This window comes from Brachypodium distachyon, chromosome 4 (assembly GCF_000005505.3).
Source record: "Brachypodium distachyon strain Bd21 chromosome 4, Brachypodium_distachyon_v3.0, whole genome shotgun sequence".
Taxonomy (NCBI): Eukaryota; Viridiplantae; Streptophyta; class Magnoliopsida; order Poales; family Poaceae; genus Brachypodium; species Brachypodium distachyon.
Window position 1 is genome coordinate 47,000,007 of NC_016134.3, and position 16,530 is coordinate 47,016,536.

At 50.3% G+C, this 16,530-nt stretch overlaps 3 protein-coding genes across 5 annotated transcripts; 1 reads left to right on the top strand and 2 right to left on the bottom strand.

The window, feature by feature from the left end:
• Positions 1-4: 4 nt before the first annotated feature.
• LOC100844010 (basic leucine zipper 19) lies at positions 5-2,354 on the bottom strand. Of its 3 annotated transcripts, XM_024454940.1 has the most exons (4): positions 2,013-2,354; positions 1,084-1,121; positions 335-987; positions 5-270 (listed from the first exon to the last, which is right to left on the bottom strand). In XM_024454940.1, exons 3-4 carry the CDS (start codon positions 963-965, stop codon positions 164-166), a joined length of 738 nt encoding a protein of 245 aa, XP_024310708.1. In that variant the 5' UTR covers positions 966-987; positions 1,084-1,121; positions 2,013-2,354; the 3' UTR covers positions 5-163. The 3 variants fall into 3 exon arrangements, with proteins under 3 accessions (XP_024310708.1, XP_014757308.1, XP_024310707.1); XM_014901822.2 differs by lacking the exon at positions 1,084-1,121 and having other exon boundaries at positions 399-987; positions 2,013-2,352; XM_024454939.1 differs by lacking the exon at positions 1,084-1,121 and having other exon boundaries at positions 7-270; positions 2,013-2,352.
• A 1,908-nt stretch (positions 2,355-4,262) lies between these two features.
• Positions 4,263-5,669, bottom strand: LOC100844308 (probable sugar phosphate/phosphate translocator At5g25400). The gene has a single exon (XM_003577030.4). It carries the CDS (start codon positions 5,602-5,604, stop codon positions 4,411-4,413), a length of 1,194 nt encoding a protein of 397 aa, XP_003577078.3. The 5' UTR covers positions 5,605-5,669; the 3' UTR covers positions 4,263-4,410.
• Positions 5,670-7,779: 2,110 nt separating this feature from the next.
• On the top strand, positions 7,780-10,922 carry LOC104585202. Its single transcript, XM_010241228.2, has 2 exons — positions 7,780-8,798; positions 10,763-10,922. Exons 1-2 carry the CDS (start codon positions 7,780-7,782, stop codon positions 10,920-10,922), a joined length of 1,179 nt encoding a protein of 392 aa, XP_010239530.2.
• The last annotated feature ends 5,608 nt before the right edge of the window (positions 10,923-16,530 follow it).

Here is a 16,530-nt window from a genome sequence, read left to right on the forward strand (position 1 = left end):
GGCAGAAACAACGAAACAAGCATAGCTTCCATATATAATACCACCACAACACTTTTCCTTCAATCTTTACCATCAAAACTGCGTGGCACTGTAATACTTCCATCTATCTTATCTTCTGTACAACAAACTACAAACAAAAAGAGAACACATGTACAACATTCTTCTAGGCGCTGGTGGAAGAATCCAAGCTTCTGACAGCGTCGCCACCGCTTAATAAGGCGTCCCCAGGTTCTGCCCTGAATCCGGGCTGATATCGCAATTCAATGCAACCCGCTTGATAAGGCGTCCCCAGGTTCTGCCCTGAATCCGGGCTGATATCGCAATTCAATGCAACCCGCTTGATAAGGCGTCCCCAGGTTCTGCCCTGAATCCGGGCTTATATCGCAATTCAATGCAACAGGTCCACAATTGCTGTTCATGCCCAACTCCGACTTCCCCGCTAAGCACTGCACCACTCTATCGCAGCTCAGGGCATCCCCGACGCCACATTGTGTTTGGAACGGATAACTACCAAGTGCACCGTCGATCTTGGCTCGCACATCCACCAATAGAGTCCTCAACCGTACCACCTCCGCCTTGAGTGCGGCCTGTCCTTGCAGCCTTTTCACCAGCTGCTGGTTAATGGCACGGAGCCTCCTCACTTCCTCTTCCAAATGTGCCGTGTGAGCCTTCTTCTTCTGCCTGTACTTGCGGACGGCGACGCGGTTGCCCAATGGCTCGCGCGTCTTCTTCGGGACCACTTTGTCGCTGCCGCAGCTATCATCATCTGTGCTGAAGACATGGCTGTGACTGTGAGTGTGGTGGCATGTATGAGTGTGTGCTGAGGCCAAAGGGCCAGGTGGGTTGCACGTATGGGTGTGGGTGCATGTTGTCGTGGTGTTCCGCAAGAAATCATCGATGCTCGTAGGTGTCTCAGGATTTGGAAACAACATTTCGCTGGAAAGGTCTATCTCCCCCTCATCCATATTTTTCTCACAAACCTGAAAACTGCAAATGACAAATAGGTGCCAGGTTATATGAGTTCTTACACCGAATATGCCCTGCCTATAACTTGAAAATTGGACAAAATCAGAGAACATTTACCAAGTTCAGGGTTCCAATGAACAGATAAAAAAATCAATCTGAAATACACACTAAGCAAGTTAATAAATTCAATGTTATTACTAAAATAAATCCAATGTTTACTAATTAATCATATTGGCATAGTTGCTGGAAGGAGTTAGGCTAGTTTCTGATGCAAGTTAGTATTGGTATTCAACCCAACAATTGCAGCAACCCTTTGTCATTACCTGTTAATCACTAAATTTAAACAAGAAAATGAAGGACATATCGAGCATGCATGTAAGTTCTATCATATGATTTCTGAAATGCATTCAGAGGATTCATGGGTGAACCATGTGAAACGGTATCTATCCTGATCCCACCAATGCCATGAAAGATAACCTATGTGCCCTCAAGTGTAATTCTCTCTCTCTCTAGCTCCATGATTTGCAAACGGCCTGGTATCTAGCAGGAAAAGGTGCTATAACAACCAGTTTGCCCCTCCGCCACATGAGAGACAGACAGACTAGACCAAAACGATACCCCACCAATTTGGTACTATATCAGATTATCAGCTTCTAAAAATCAATACCGACAAACCACATGGTAATGGTCATGGCTAACTCCCTCCTCTTCAATTCCACTCCGAATTGCAGTTCTCACAAAAAGGCCATAACAACTACAAGTACTCAACAAGTTTCTGAACTAAACCAAGCTGCTCTTGCGGCAATCAGCAAAATTTCGGAACTTCTTTCAGTTGCAGCAAAATTTCGGAACTAGATAGCAGTGAATTTCAGTAGCTAAAGAGACAATGAATCAGGTGCATCCGGTGTCTCTCAATTATCCGACGAGAACACAGCCTAAGCCTCTAAGGCAGCAACAGATAAAAAAGCTTAGGTGCACCGTGCACGGCTCTACGAACAGTACAAGGGAATTCCGATCATTTAAGCCAATTATTAAGCTGTCTTTACCTTCCGCCTGCTGTGGGGAGCTGAGGCCGCCGGGCGATTTCCAGGAGCAGGGCCCCGCTGCGTCGGCCAGAGAGGTGTGACGTCGGCTAGCCCTAGCTAGCTAGCGGTCGTCGTGGAGCAGTAAGGCCCGGCGGCGGTCAACGCTCAACGGTGGCGGGTGACTGGGTGAGGCTGCCTCCTCCGCGACCGCCGGACCGCAGACGGCGGGGGAGCAGCAGCAGCAGACCAGCAGTTCCCGACGACCTCTGCTTGGGAGAGGAGAGGCCGGACGGAGCAGAGCAGAAGGCGAATCCGTGGGAAGGGGAAAGGGCAGGCGAGGAGGAGGACAAGGATGGCCCCGGCGGCGAGAGTGATGACACGTGGACATGATCAACCTCCAGCCGGCGTACACGTGACAGCTCTAGGACTAGGAGTGAATTACCGTAGTATAGAACGCATCCTAATTTTCTGCTTTTAAAACTTTGACTTTCATAGTACGGAGTACTCAACAAAAGTACTCCCTCGTATCTCGAGCTTTGAATAAAGCCGTTTGCATTTCGCAAAAGGTAAAAATAAATGACTTGGATTTTCACACGGAGTACATTTTTTTTATTTTCGAACCTAGAGAGTACCACAAATTTTTGATATTCGCATAAGTTCCTAATTTGGCCGTTTGCACGAGTAAGTAGTGCGGTTTGTACGTTACTCATGGTTGGATTCCTTCTTTTGGTTGTGAGCTTTGAGTGAACCTAAAGAAAGAAAGCTGGGTGACTAGTAAAAAAACAAGCGTGGCATTTTTCAAAAGAAAAAAAGCGTGTCAACGCTGAGAGGTCGCCAACCCTTTGCAGCCCTTTACTTTGAACACTTCACGTCCTTTCTTAATTGTTGCACTTTGAGTAAACCTAAAGCTCTTTCTTTTAGCCACACACGGATTTCTTGTAAAATACTCACTCTGATCTTAAATTGTTGTCGAAATATTACATGTATCTAGACGTCTTTTAAGAGTAGATACATTCATATTTGGACAAATTTGAGACAAAAATTTAGGATCGGAGAGAGTATAACATAGAACGAGATCACTAGCTTCCTGACATCACACGTATGGTCTGGAGATCACTCAAGCAAGGGTATTCGGATCAAAAGATTTTCGTCTGAATTTAGCAGGATTTCAATAGGACTTTTTTCAACTCTTATATAAAAGAAATGAAGATCAAAAGTTTTATGCAATTTACTTTTGCAATGGAAGGGGTTCCTAACTAAAGCCAATGATGTTTTGATCATTCTGTGCACATTGGCCGCGTCGTGAAGCGAAGAGCATCTGTGCGTTTTCATTTAAGCCTTGGGTTGCTCTCCTCCCTTGGGCATGCCTCCAGTGTATTGGTCGAGTGGGAGGCCGGCGCTCGTCTGGCCGTCGGGAGATGTGGATCCAGGGAGGAGGCCGTTGGTGTCAACGGCGGCGACCTCGGCAACGAATGGAGTTGTCGTTGCCGCGACAATGACTAGAAGGAGCACGACGAAGGAGAGACCTCGAGCCATTTTTTTCCACCGGCGGGTTGTCTTGTTTTGGTTTAGGATGATATGTGATTGTATGGTTTTTACGGCTTGCAGCGGGTGGTGGATGGGGTAAGTATATATATGATTGGGGATTGGACAGTGGAGGAAGAAACAATAACTTTGAGTCTATCTTTGAACTGGAATGGAACGTTTTTCTGGCCATGCGCGCTAAGCGTATAGTCTATTTCGGTGATTCACCTACACCATTGAACCAAAAAATGAATGTAGTGGTCTAGAACATATCTATGAAACCTATCTTTAGATGACACCACTCTATTATAAACTCTGGTGCATGATTTAGAAAAATGGTGTCATGCACGCAATGTTAACCTATTACGCGATACAATTAAAATTTGGTGCGTGTACATTGGGAAATATAATAAACTTGAAAATAGAACAATGAAAAAAATAAGAAAAAAATAACGACAAGGTGGAAATCATAGAGTGTGAAAAGGCTAAAAATACTGGGATAAAATGAAAGGCTGAATTTTTAAAAGCACAAATAGTCAAGAAATGTTGCTACAAATGTGTAAATTAATAAAATGATTTATTTAGAAAAATTGAGAAAAAAATTGAAAAATTCAGAAGTATCGTAAAAACCAGATTGGACATCTGGGATCGGACAAAATCTGGAATCGACTTATCTCCCAAATAGAGTTCCTCCGGTGTATAATTGATGGCACAAAACCTATAGCAGATCAGTTGTTTTTCTTGGCATTAGGAAATTGTAACTTAATATTGATCTTGAATTAACATACCAGTTACAGAAAAATCCTGGAGCCGAGAAAAAAAAATTGAACCAGTAAAATAAAATAAATTAGTCAACTCTTTCCACCCATACGGTGTACGTTGTTGTTACTCAAGCTCAGTTGTCGCGCCTATCGTGGCCATCCTTGTTGTCCGGCGCCAGCAGCCGCTTACCGGCCTCCTCATCCTCCAACTCCTTGTCCGCCGGCGACAATGACATGGACGCCGCTTGCTGCTTCATCTCGGCCTCCTTGGCCCTGAGCCCCATGAGCTTGGCATGGTTATAATACGCAACCCCAAGAAACGCGATGCCGTAGCCGGCGAGATTGACCGGCGTGACGGTGTCCTTGATGACGGTCCAGGAGAAGGCGATGAGCAGCCAGTCCTTGACAACCCCGGCCACGTTCATGGTGAGCGCCGACGTCTTCCCCACAAGCAAGAACACCGCCAGGTTCAACGCGAAGGCGCACAGCGAGTTGGTCCCGAAGACGAACAAGTCCGGCCGCACGATGACACCGGCCCCGGAAGCCGCCCGGAGCTTGGGGAGCTCGACGAGCGCCCATGGCACGGTGAGGAAGACGAAGCAGCAAGGGGCGACATAGTAGAGCGAGGTGATGGGGTTGAGCTTGATCCCCCTGGAAGCCAGCAGGATCTGGATGAGCACGAGCCTGGTGGCCTCGGCGCACACCGCGGCGAGCTGGAGCACGACCCCGAAGACATCGAACCTGGCCTCCCCGAGCGCGGCGACGGCGACCCCGAAGGAGATGCCGGCCATGTTGAGCATGGTGGCGCGGCGGAAGGCGTCGGTGCGGAAGAAGACGGCGAGGGAGTAGACGGCGACGGGCATGAGCGCCTTGAGCATCTGGATGAAGGAGACGGAGAGGTAGATGTAGGCGGAGTTGGAGAACCAGAGGGAGAGCGCGTAGAGGGCGCCGATGGGGACGACAGAGGAGGCGTAGAGGGAGGCTGTCATGGCGGCCGGGTCGGAGGGGAGCGGGACGAGGCGGAGGATCCGGACGAGGGAGAAGGCCAGGGCGGCGCAGAAGGCCATGTGGATCATGGTGAGCGAGATCGGGAACGGCCAGTTGTACATCTTCGGGTCCAGGATGTACTTGTTGTAGATGATCACCGTGAAGCTCAGGCTGATCCATACGGCTACGTAGGCGTACGAGAGGAGCACCGACCGGAGCACCGATGTCGGCGGCGGCGGCGCCGGGGACGGGGAGGAGGATGATGATGATGATGAGTCGGCGATCTCCATGGCGGCCGCCGCGGCGGGCTTGGTGGTGCCATTGCCATCAGCGCCGCCCATTGGGGACGAGCTAGGAGATGAAGCTAGCTAGTGGGATTAGTGATCTGGGAGCTAGACGCGCGGTTCGACGTTCTATTTAACGTGCATTGGCGCGAGTAAACTTCACTTTGACGGTCGATTGAAGCTGTGCACAGGAGAAATTGTCGATGGAATCGTGGAATTACCTTTGCGTGCGATGTGTTTCGCTTGAGGGAGACTTCACTTGGCGAGTGGAAGAACGAGTTAACAATAGAGGTCCAGGCAAATGATTTGTACAACCAATTGTTAAAAATTGCTGCAGCTGCAAGGACTCAAGGAGTAGCAGGGGCACCAGGGTCAGCTGTTTGAGCGTAGGATCCGAGGACCGTGCTTAAACAGAGTCCAAAGCACTCGATGAGCAATCGCTTTACACGCTCCATCCCGGAGCCTGTGACGACGGGTCGATCCCAGGGGCAGGGGGCGATCGATCGGTCCAGCCAGGCCCGGTCGAGCCTTCCATGCGTGGACTGCACGCTGGCTGGAACGGCCCCTGATGCACATTGCTAGCCCAATCTTGATGCCCAGGCCTTTTTAGATGTTATAAGTACCATTAGAAATTTTTGTGGGCCCATATGACTGTGTCATCAGAGTTAGGCTCCTCATTGGTTACGGGCTACACCGGCAGCCCGGCACGCAGCGGCAGCAGCTCGTGCCGTACACACTAGTAAGAGAATTAGGGAAATAGGGACACCGGAGAGATTTAATTTGGTCAAAAGGGAGTTCACAATCCTATAGTAAGTTGAAAACCCCCTGATATGGTGATTTATCTGATTTTGGAGATTTCAGGGCTAAATCCGACCAAATACGAGTTCATGGGTTATGCGGCCCGAGATATACATTTGAGGATGAAATATAGACTTCTTTCTAAATTGTGTATTCACTATTTCACTATAATGTTTGTATTTTTAGCTTTCGTTTGGTTTAATCAATAAACCAAATCAGACATGCTTTTGCCCGCCGTTGTGCACTATCCTTTTCGTCGGTTATAACCCATGTTTGTTTTCTAGTTTTTGACCTTTTTCTGGATATCGTGCCGCTTGGTATACGTTTTCTGGATGTCTTTCACCGGTGTGAAAAAAAATCCCAGTTGTAGCCGTTTTCGTGGGCTATTAGTCCATGCTTTTTTCCGTTTCCGCCTGATTTCGAAAATCGTGACCATGTTACACATTTTCGCGCTATTTTTGGGTGGTAAAATACTCACTGTTCTAGCCGTTTTCTTAAGTTGCAGCACATGTTTTTGGGGTTTGTGTCAATTTTCGGATATCATGTCCACGGTACACGTTTTGGTCCGTTTTTTGCTGTTCAAGCAAAACGACTATTCTGGTAGTTTTTCTGCCGATTTTCAGATATCGTGTCCCAGTATATCTGTTTTCGTCGGGTATAACTCATTTTTAGCCGATTTTCTGATACCATCACCACGAGGATACACATTTTTCCTATTCGTGGGCCATTGCACACAATTTTTTGGTTTTCGGACGATTTTCATATATCAATCATGACATCTCCTCATGCCTTTTTTTAGGTTCTCAGCCGATTTTTCATATATCGTGATAACATTTTTTACTTAGAAAAGCATGAGAGGAGTATTTGGTCAGAAGTGTGACCTCTGCTCCGCCGCCTCTCCATAAGCACAGACCATATGTAATGATTGAGCAATCAATTGATCCCTAAATAGAAACCATGTGACCCGTGCTTAGCAAAACTGTTTTTCAAATGCATGTAACTGGACTAGCCATAAGTTACCACAAAATAAGTTTCCTCCCTGCATGGCCTCCTCCCTAAGCTAGCCGTGAAATTTCTTCTTTCCCTAATCCTAAAGGTAAACCTTGTCCACGTAGTGACACGATTAGAGCTGTTCGGCAATGCCCGGCAAAACATACGACAGAGAACAGATTTCATTCACGAACTGGAATCGGACTAGCTAGTCTACCTTCCAAAAAAACAAATCGGACTGATGTAAAGATGGAAGGCTTAGGCCACGCGAGTCCGTTTTCCGGACCGAGACCCCTGTCGGTCGGTAGGCAGGCACGTCAATTTCACGATCTCTCTATATCTACCTAGCTCGTAAACCATCGATCGCTCCACAACTCTCTGTGTGACTCTGTCTCTCTCCCACGAGTAGATCTCTCTCTGCTTGCTCGTCGATACGGCCTCGAAATGGATCACGTCGACGACGAGGTGTTCCAGCTCTGCCGCTTCGACCTCTCCCCACTGGAGGCCGTCACGTACTACCTCCCGCGCCTGCTCTCCGGCGAAGCCCTCAACGGCGCCGAGCGCCTCATCCACCGCGCCGACATCTACGGCAACCTCGAGCCCGAAGACCTCGCCGCCGCCTTCCCGCCGGCGCCCAAGGCCGAGCGCACGGGCGACCGCTTCCTTTTCACGCTCTGCAAGCACCAGAAGGGCAGCCGCAGCCGGAGCGCGCGCGCCGCCGGCGCCGGGACGTGGACGATCCAGACGACGGACGTCGTGGTGGATCATGCCGGCGTCAAGGTCGGCGAGGTGAAGCACCTCAGCTTCAAGAAGGGAATCAACAAGGACAAGACGTCTCCTGGATGGGTCATGGAGGAGTACCACTGCTTGTTGCCGGAAGCCGTCGTCGAGGACGGCGAGATGGTGCTCTGCAAGATCCATCTCTCTCTCAGCGCCCAAAAGGCTCGCCGAGGTTCCGCCGCACATCGCTCTGGGAGCCAAGAACAAGAAGATCAGCCGGCCCCAATGCCAGTAGCAACAGCAAAGAGGCCAGCGCCCGCGGCGTCCGATCATGATCTGCCGTCCGCGAAACGCGCGCGAGTGGATGCACAAGACGAGGCCACGGTGGAAGCCGCCGCCGACTACATGGATGGCCGGTTTAGCTGCACGATGGACGAACTTCTTGGTGGAGCCACAGATGAGGATCAGGAGGAGGAGGCCCCCGCGCTTCCGGCCGGCGAAGCAGCGCAACAGATCGTCGACTTCGACTTCGACCTTCCGGTGCTGGATGAAGACGCACTGAGCGAGATTGTGCTCAGCCTTGACGACGCGCCGATGAGCTTACCGGCCGTCGAAGCAGAGCAGCCGATCGCGAGTGATGAGGACTTTGACTTCGAGTTTCCGACAGCGGAAGAACTGAACGCGATGTTCTCCGACGTGGAGGACTGGCCGCTGAGCTTTGCAGCGGACGGCGATTTCATCAGGTTTCCCGGCCTTCCGGCTGTTCTTTGAGAGCAGTCGTACCCTGGCCGTCTTGACGATTAATTGAGTATTTACGACTGACGAAGAGGAGGACGGCCGCCATGGTGGGGATCAAGTACAAGAAGCCACAGCCGACGATCTTCACTCCGGAGTCTGGAGCAAGCCGAGTTTTAGTCCTAGGCTAGATATGATAGGAACCCTAGCTAGTTGTTCAGCAGCACCTGTAACTCTGATGATGTAACGACTCTTGTCCAACCATGTGTGAAAGAAAATACTCCACGTTGTTAACACACTTGAACTAACTCGTCCTTGCATGCATGATCTTCGTAGATCGATGTAGGGTACTAATTTTACCATTTATTTACTTTGCCTCCTTTGCTCGCTCATGCACTAGTATTCTGAACTGCTGCTGATCGATCTTGAACCTTACGGCCATTGTGTTCGCCTGCACTACATTTTTGCTCTGTTTGCATATGGAAAACTAGCAGGGTGACCTGCGCAGATTGCGCAGCTAGATTTGTATAATGAATGATATTTTTCATTTTTTTTATTTTTTATTTGTTTTTTAAATATTCAAAATGATTAGATCATTTTGAGTTGACTAAATTTCGTCCGATGCCCAGCTACAGCCTGATACATACTCCTATTTTACCCGCATCCAGCACGTTCTCTTTTTCGTCAATAAGAATTTGCCTGTAGGACTCAATCAATTATCCGTCGAGTTTCTTCTTCATTCCCCACCTAGCTTTATAGCGCAAGCCGAATTGAACACCTCATGTCATCCGTGGATGTTGCATAGCATGGACGTCAGCTGAAATACATTGTTTTATGGGGCGTGTTTGGATGGTGTCTAAAATGTAGCTTATCAATTTTTTAGCTATGTCCAAATTTGTTGTTTGCTTGGATGGTGACCGATATTTTGGCACACAACCTCCTTACTATGGTTTTTTTTGCCAACTTTGACCAATACATGGACAAACAAATTTTGGGCTAGCCAAATTTTGACATGGCAAGGGGTTTTTAAAACAAACAAAACCGCTGTTTTTGGCATGCATTTTTCGCTGGAGCCGTAATGTTTCAAGCATCTTACAATTTGCATGACTTGCAATTTTTGATGAATATAATTGATTTTTCTATTTCCCCAATGCGAAAGTCAATGCTAATAGCTATCTTATCCAAATTAGTTCAAGATTCATACAAATAGAAATGATGAGAAAATCTTAATCGGAAGGCTATGATTGTCGACTGAGATCAACTGAGAAATAGACACCATATAGAATTTAAATATGTCGGTTATGCATGTTTGTTTACTTAGATTTATTTGAATCTTAATTGATGCATAAAAATTCAACTTTAAATTCGGCCGGCCCGGCTGCTGCCTATAGGTCTTTTGCCCCTATAGTTTCCTCAAAACGAAAAAAAATTACATGTCAATCGATTCTTGTCCTAATCAGTCACGTAGCTTTGCACTGGTATCCACTAACTCTCCTCCTCCTCATGACTCACTTTGCAGCGCCAGCGGTTTCGCCGCCGCTTGCCACCCGGCAGCCCGGCAGGCGGCAGTTCCAATCTCTCCCGGCCTCGCTTCGCCGTAGGCTGACAGGCGACACGATTCGAGCCTGCAAGGCTAGGCCGACGGGCATCTCCCGTCTCTCCGCCCGCCACGGCGTCTTCTCGGCCCTCCTCTCTCCGGCGGCCTCCGCCGATCGGCAACACCCTCCAGGCTCCCTCCGGCGAGAATTCCTATCTGAATTCCGGCGACTCTTGCCAAGTCTGGCTCGTATGGGTATTTTTTTTTGGTCGCAGTGCCATTGCCCACGCTATCTCAACTCCCGCCTACATAGCTCCATACTGATCGTATTGATTGGAGTACAATCCGGCTTTGATTGTGGTCGTCCTATTGCCTAATCTCGGATTGGATTGATTTTTCCTGAGATTGCTTTACGGCTTCTTGCCTTCTTTCCAGACTATCAATAGTCAAGCCGGCCGGACTCCGGGAGACGCGAATGCCGAGGAAGAACCGCAATGGCCCTAAGTCCTTCATGGAGAACTCAGAGCGCAGCTGGGCGGTGACCATGCGCAGCAGGGCGTCGGATGAGGCTGTGAGGACAATGTCGTCGACGTAGAGAAGAAGAAACGCCGTGTCGGCGCCGCGGCGAAGCACGTACAGGGAGTGGTCCGACCGGGTGACAGTGAAGCCGATGGTGCGCAGAAACGCCGTGAAGCGGTCGTACCAGGCCCGGGGCGCCTGCTTGAGGCCGTAGAGGGACCGATCCAGCAGGCACACGTGGTCGGGGTAGCGGTCATCGACGATGCCGGCGGGCTGCTTGCAATAGACCCGTTCCTGCAGGAAGCAGTGAAGAAAGGCGTTGTTCACGTCCATTTGATGGACGGGCCAGTCCCGAGCGGCAGCCACGGCGAGGATGGTGCGGACCGTGGCCGATTTGACGACCGGGCTGAAGGTTTCGTCAAAGTCGACGCCCGGCTGTTGCGAGAAGCCACGAAGCACCCATCGCGCCTTGTAGCGGTCGAGGCTACCATCCGACCAAAGTTGTGCCGGAAGAGCCACTTCCCGGAGACGATGTCGACGCCAGCCGGTCGAGGCACCAGTGTCCAGGTGCGGTTCTCCATCAACGCCCGATACTCGTCCTGCATCGCTGTTAGCCAACAAGGATCCCGCAGGGCTGTGCGCACAGAGGTGGGAAGGGGTGAAATGGGGGTAGAAGTGGTGCAGGATAGGCTGTACTTGGGGTTGGGGAAGAAGAAGCCCGATTGGGCGCGGGTACGGATGGAATGCGTGGGGTGTGGAGCGGCAGGTTCGGGAGGGGGCGCGGCAGGAGTGGCGGCAGGACTTGCGGCAGGGGATTGTGCCGCGGCAGGACTGGCGGCAGGATTTGCAGCAGGAGAGTATGCCGCGGCAGGAATGGCAGTAGGATTTGCGGCAGGAGAGGGTGCCGCGGCAGGAATGGCAGTAGGATTTGCGGCAGGAGAGGGTGCCGCGGCAGGACTGGCGGCAGGGATAGTAACTGCGGCAGGATTTGCGGCAGGGTAGGGAGCCGCCGAAGGAGGTGGGTGGGCAGGAGATCGCGGCGCGGCAGGTGAGGGAGATGCGCGGGGTGGGTGTGTAGGTATGGAAGGTGCGGCCAGAAGAATCGGAGAAGCGGGCAGTGGGGATCCTGAAGGGCGGTGGCGTCGGGAGTGGTTGGCATCGGATAAGGCAGGAGGTGGGGTGGTTTGGGCGAACGGAAAGATCTGTTCGTCGAAGAAAACGTGACGGAACACGATGACACGTTGGGAAGAGTTGTCGAGGCAACGGTAGCCCTTGTGATCGGGGGAGTAGCCGAGGAAGGTGCAGACCGTGGAGCGTGGGGCGAGCTTGTGTGCCGTGGTGCTAAGGGTGTTGGGATAGCATAGGCAACCGAAAACACGGAGAGGGCTGTAGTCTGGGGGCACGCCGTAGAGAAGCTCAAAGGGAGTGGTGAGTTGGCGAGGGCGACATGGGCCCCGATTGAGCAGGAAGGTGGCCGTGGCCAGAGCGTCAGCCCAAAACCGGAGAGGCATGGAGGCATGGAACAGGAGGGTGCGGGTGATGTCGTTGAGGGTGCGGAGAGCACGCTCGGCACGCCTGTTTTGGGAGGACGTGTAGGGGCAGGACAGGCGGAGTTGGATGCCATGAGAAGCAAAGAAAGTCCGGCTAGCATGGTTGTCGAATTCACGGCCATGTCGGTCTGAATGGTAAGGAGAGGGAGGTGGAATTGGGTCTACAAGAAAGCGTGGAAGCGCCGAATAGCAGGAAAAGCATCAGATTTGCGGCGTAAGGGAACGATCCAGGAGTAATGACTGTAATCATCGAGTAACAACAGATAGTACTGAAATCCAGAAACACTCAACACAGGAGATGTCCACAAATCACAATGAACCAAACTAAACGGAATATATGACACGTGAGAAGACAAACTAAATGGAAGACGAGTGTTTTTCCCTAATTGGCAAGCATGACAAGTGAGAGACGATGATGAGGGTCGATGGGGAGCGACAGCACGCAGCACGCCGGAGAGGGACCCGCGCCCAGGGTGGCCTAGACGTTGGTGCCAAAGATCAGCGTGCGCCGTGGCGGTGAGGAGGCTCAGGTAGTGCTGCGTTGGGCGGAGCTGGTACAGATCGCCGGAGGAGTCACAGCGGAGGAGGACCACCTTGGTGCACCGATCCTTGACAGAAAAACCAAGATCATCAAATTCGACGTTAACAGGATTGTCACGGATGAGGGCTTTGATAGAAATAAGATTCTTGATTAAGGAAGTAGAAACAAGAACGTTAGGAAGGGAGAGGGGGCGACCAGAGGTGGGTATAGAGAGGTGGCCAGTGTGCGTCACAGGGAGCGAAGATCCGTTGCCAACAAAAATACGGGAACTAGAAGACGGGCGAAGGGAATGAAGCATACCGGGATCCGCGGTCATGTGGGCAGTGGCACCGGTGTCGACGTACCAGTCACCGGTCAGCGAAGCAGCAGTCTGGGTGGAGAGCGCATTGAGGGCATGTATCAGGCCCTGTTGATCCCAAGCAGGCGCTGACGGGGCCGGGACCGGTGGTGGTGCAGACGGGTACGCAGGCGGCACGGGGACGTGAGCAGACGCGCCGGCGAACGCGAGCGGCGCCATGGGTCGCAGTCCAAGGATCCCGGAGCCGGAATGTGACGCCATGGGACAGGCCAGGTGTGCACCAACCCGGTCCAGGGGTGAGTGGTCGGTGCAGGCAGAGGAGGAATCGGCACGGTGGAGCGGTTGTAGCCCGGCGAGGTGGAGGAAGGCACCGATCTGCTGCTGCTGGCGTCCTGTCCCTTTTCCCTTGTTCTTGCCGCCACAGTTGTTGGAGTTGCCACTGGTGTTACCGGAGCCGGAGTTGCCAGTGTTGGCCGCTGCGTGGAGAGCGGTGTTGTGGGAGACCCGAGTGGTGGCCGAGGATCGGGATGTAGACGTGGAAGCGTTCGTCGAGGCCGCGGAACATCTGCATCACCAACTGCCGATCGGTGAGGGGTTCGCTGAGATCACGGAGCTGATCGGCATACTCCTTGAGCTGGCCGAAGTACGCGAGCACGCGAGCACCGGCGAGTCGCCATGTTCCAGGGTGCGGAGGGAGTTCCCGATGTAGATCGCCTGCATCTCCATATTATCGAGGAAGAGGCCGCGCACAGCCTACCAGATCGTAGAAGCCGTGGGCGCAGGTGTGATGATGAGGCCGAGGATCTCCGGCGAGACACGGAAATAGATCCAGGAGATGATGAGGGCGTCGTCCTGCAGCCAGGCCGGGTCGAGATGGGGCTCGCCGGTGATGTGATCCGTGAGGCCGCACTGCTGGAAGAGGAGCTCGAACATCAGACGCCAAGAGGAATAGTTCGGCTGCTGAAGTTGGAGAACGAGCGGGACACGCTCGGCGATGACCACGCCATCGTGGCGGTGGAGGGCAGGAGCGGCCAGAGCGCCGGAGGCCGCGGCAGCAGTAGGGCCGCGGGTGGTGGAGGTGTTGAGGAGACCGGCGGTGGCGGTGAGGATCCTGGGGCTGCCACGGTGAGCGGCAGCGTTGAACGCGGCGGAGAGGCCATGGCCGCGGCCGGCGGACGTCGGGGAGAGGGACATGGCGGAGGTGGTTGCAGCGGAAGCGGAGGACGTGGGCGGTCAGGAGGACCGAGCGATTGATATCATGTAGAAGATTAAGATTGAGATAGAATGAGATAATGCACCGTAGGTGCTGGCCATTGCATGGCTCTCATATATGTACCGTACAAGAGAACGTGGGTGTACAGAGATTGTGGGATGGAAAACTATACATGCTTAACACATACCGATTGTGATTGATACATGCGTGGACGCTTGGTCATGGGAGGTTGTATTGGGCGTGATTGATACGTACTTATTTCTTGTACACGGGAGATCTTGGTCTAATTTTTTTAAGTCTCGCCCGTTGGACTTTAGAATCACTGCCCACGTATTGGAACCAGATTTGAACTGACGGTAAAAAAAGTTCTTCTGGCTTCATGTAGATAGATAGATTATCTGCTAGGTGTAATATTCTCCCTTATTGCAACTTATTGCTAGGTTGAATATCCACCCTCCGATAACTTTTGTAAAATCTGGGCCATAGAATTTCTACTATTTTAATTAGATATTAGATTGATGTGCTAATCTGAAAGTGACAATTCAAGCAGTTTACCTCGGCTCTTATGTACCTAATCTTGTTCTCCTTGTTATGTGCTCGAAATGTTCCGATCCTGAGCATGTCCAAAAACCCATTTCCGTCCTCTTGATGATTTGTTGTACCTAAGCACTTACTACATTTAATTGCATGCTATAAAGAGAGCTCTATAAAGAAGGGCAATTAAAGAGTGTTGCTTGAGTAGCATTTGTTCACTTTCATATTAATGTCTTGGGCTAGTCATAAAGCAAGTAACTTGAGTAGTAATATAGATGCCAACTAGGCATTTTGGTGACATGGCATGACACTAAATGAAAAAAGAGAGAGATGTGGTAATTAGATATGTTATCATAACATCACACAAATCAAAACAAGATGAATCTACAAGACAATTAATGACACAATGCATGACACCACACATAAGTTACTAGTGGAGGTAGTAACTTAGACTAGTAACATACTCTAAATTACTCCCCACTATGACCAGCCTTATGGTTCCATGCTGTTATGCCGATCCACATTAATTAAGAATCTGGCAAAGCTTCTCCCGTTAATTAATTATGTGGAGTACTTGATCCTAATCAACGAAATGCATTTGGAGTTTTTGATGTGCATATGCGTCGAGAGACGTAGATTATGAACCTTGATTTTATTTATATACAATCAATTCTTATCCAAAAAATATCAATTAGGAAAGTACTAAACGATCCAGGTAGTCTCGGCTACACAGTTTCCTCGATCGGATTGACCAGATTCAGAAAACAGCTGTTGTTTTCCTTTTTCTTCAGAAACTGCTGCCTGCCTCCTTATGAAAAGTGCTCATGTTTGCATGTGCAGTTAACGCAACACTAAACTGCTGCTGCCTGCTGATTTTGCTCATATACGTGGTCGATCTTCTGAATATATATACCCAAATGGACCTTTTGTTTGCCTGTACGTACACTGGTCAACCCGGGTACTAAATTTGCACGATAAGGTGACGGCACACTCTGGTCCAGCGGTCAGTCTCTGAAGGAACAGAATTACATACAGGATCGTACGTGCACCAGGCAAGTTGTAGTCTCCGTCTCTCCCCGCCAGAAACAAAATATCTAGCCGCGCGATATCGATCTTCTTTTTCTTTAAATCGCCCGAACCCCGAAGTGCTCACAGAGACTTGAAGCCTCACTGTTCTTTTTTCACTGACAGCATTGATATTTCTGGAGCTGTAATCTTGAACTCGGTTGCGATTCACCACTCCTACAACAATCCTGCTTTTGTCAGCCTCCAGCCCTTCCACTAAAAAAAAAAAGAGACTCCCACAAAATATATAGGATATTGGTTTTGTAATATCAACGAGAGAGATTAAGGGGACGACCCCAAAAAGCCATATGGGCGGACGAATTCCGACAGCCTAAGAATGGGTTGTTGGCATTTTCGCAACTTTTATTTTCTGCTTGTTGACTTTTTATTTTTTGAGCTTTTAATTTTTATTTTTTGAACTTTTACATTTTATTTCTGATCCGAAAGTTTTAATTTTGCAGAAAAAGGAAAAAAATAACATAC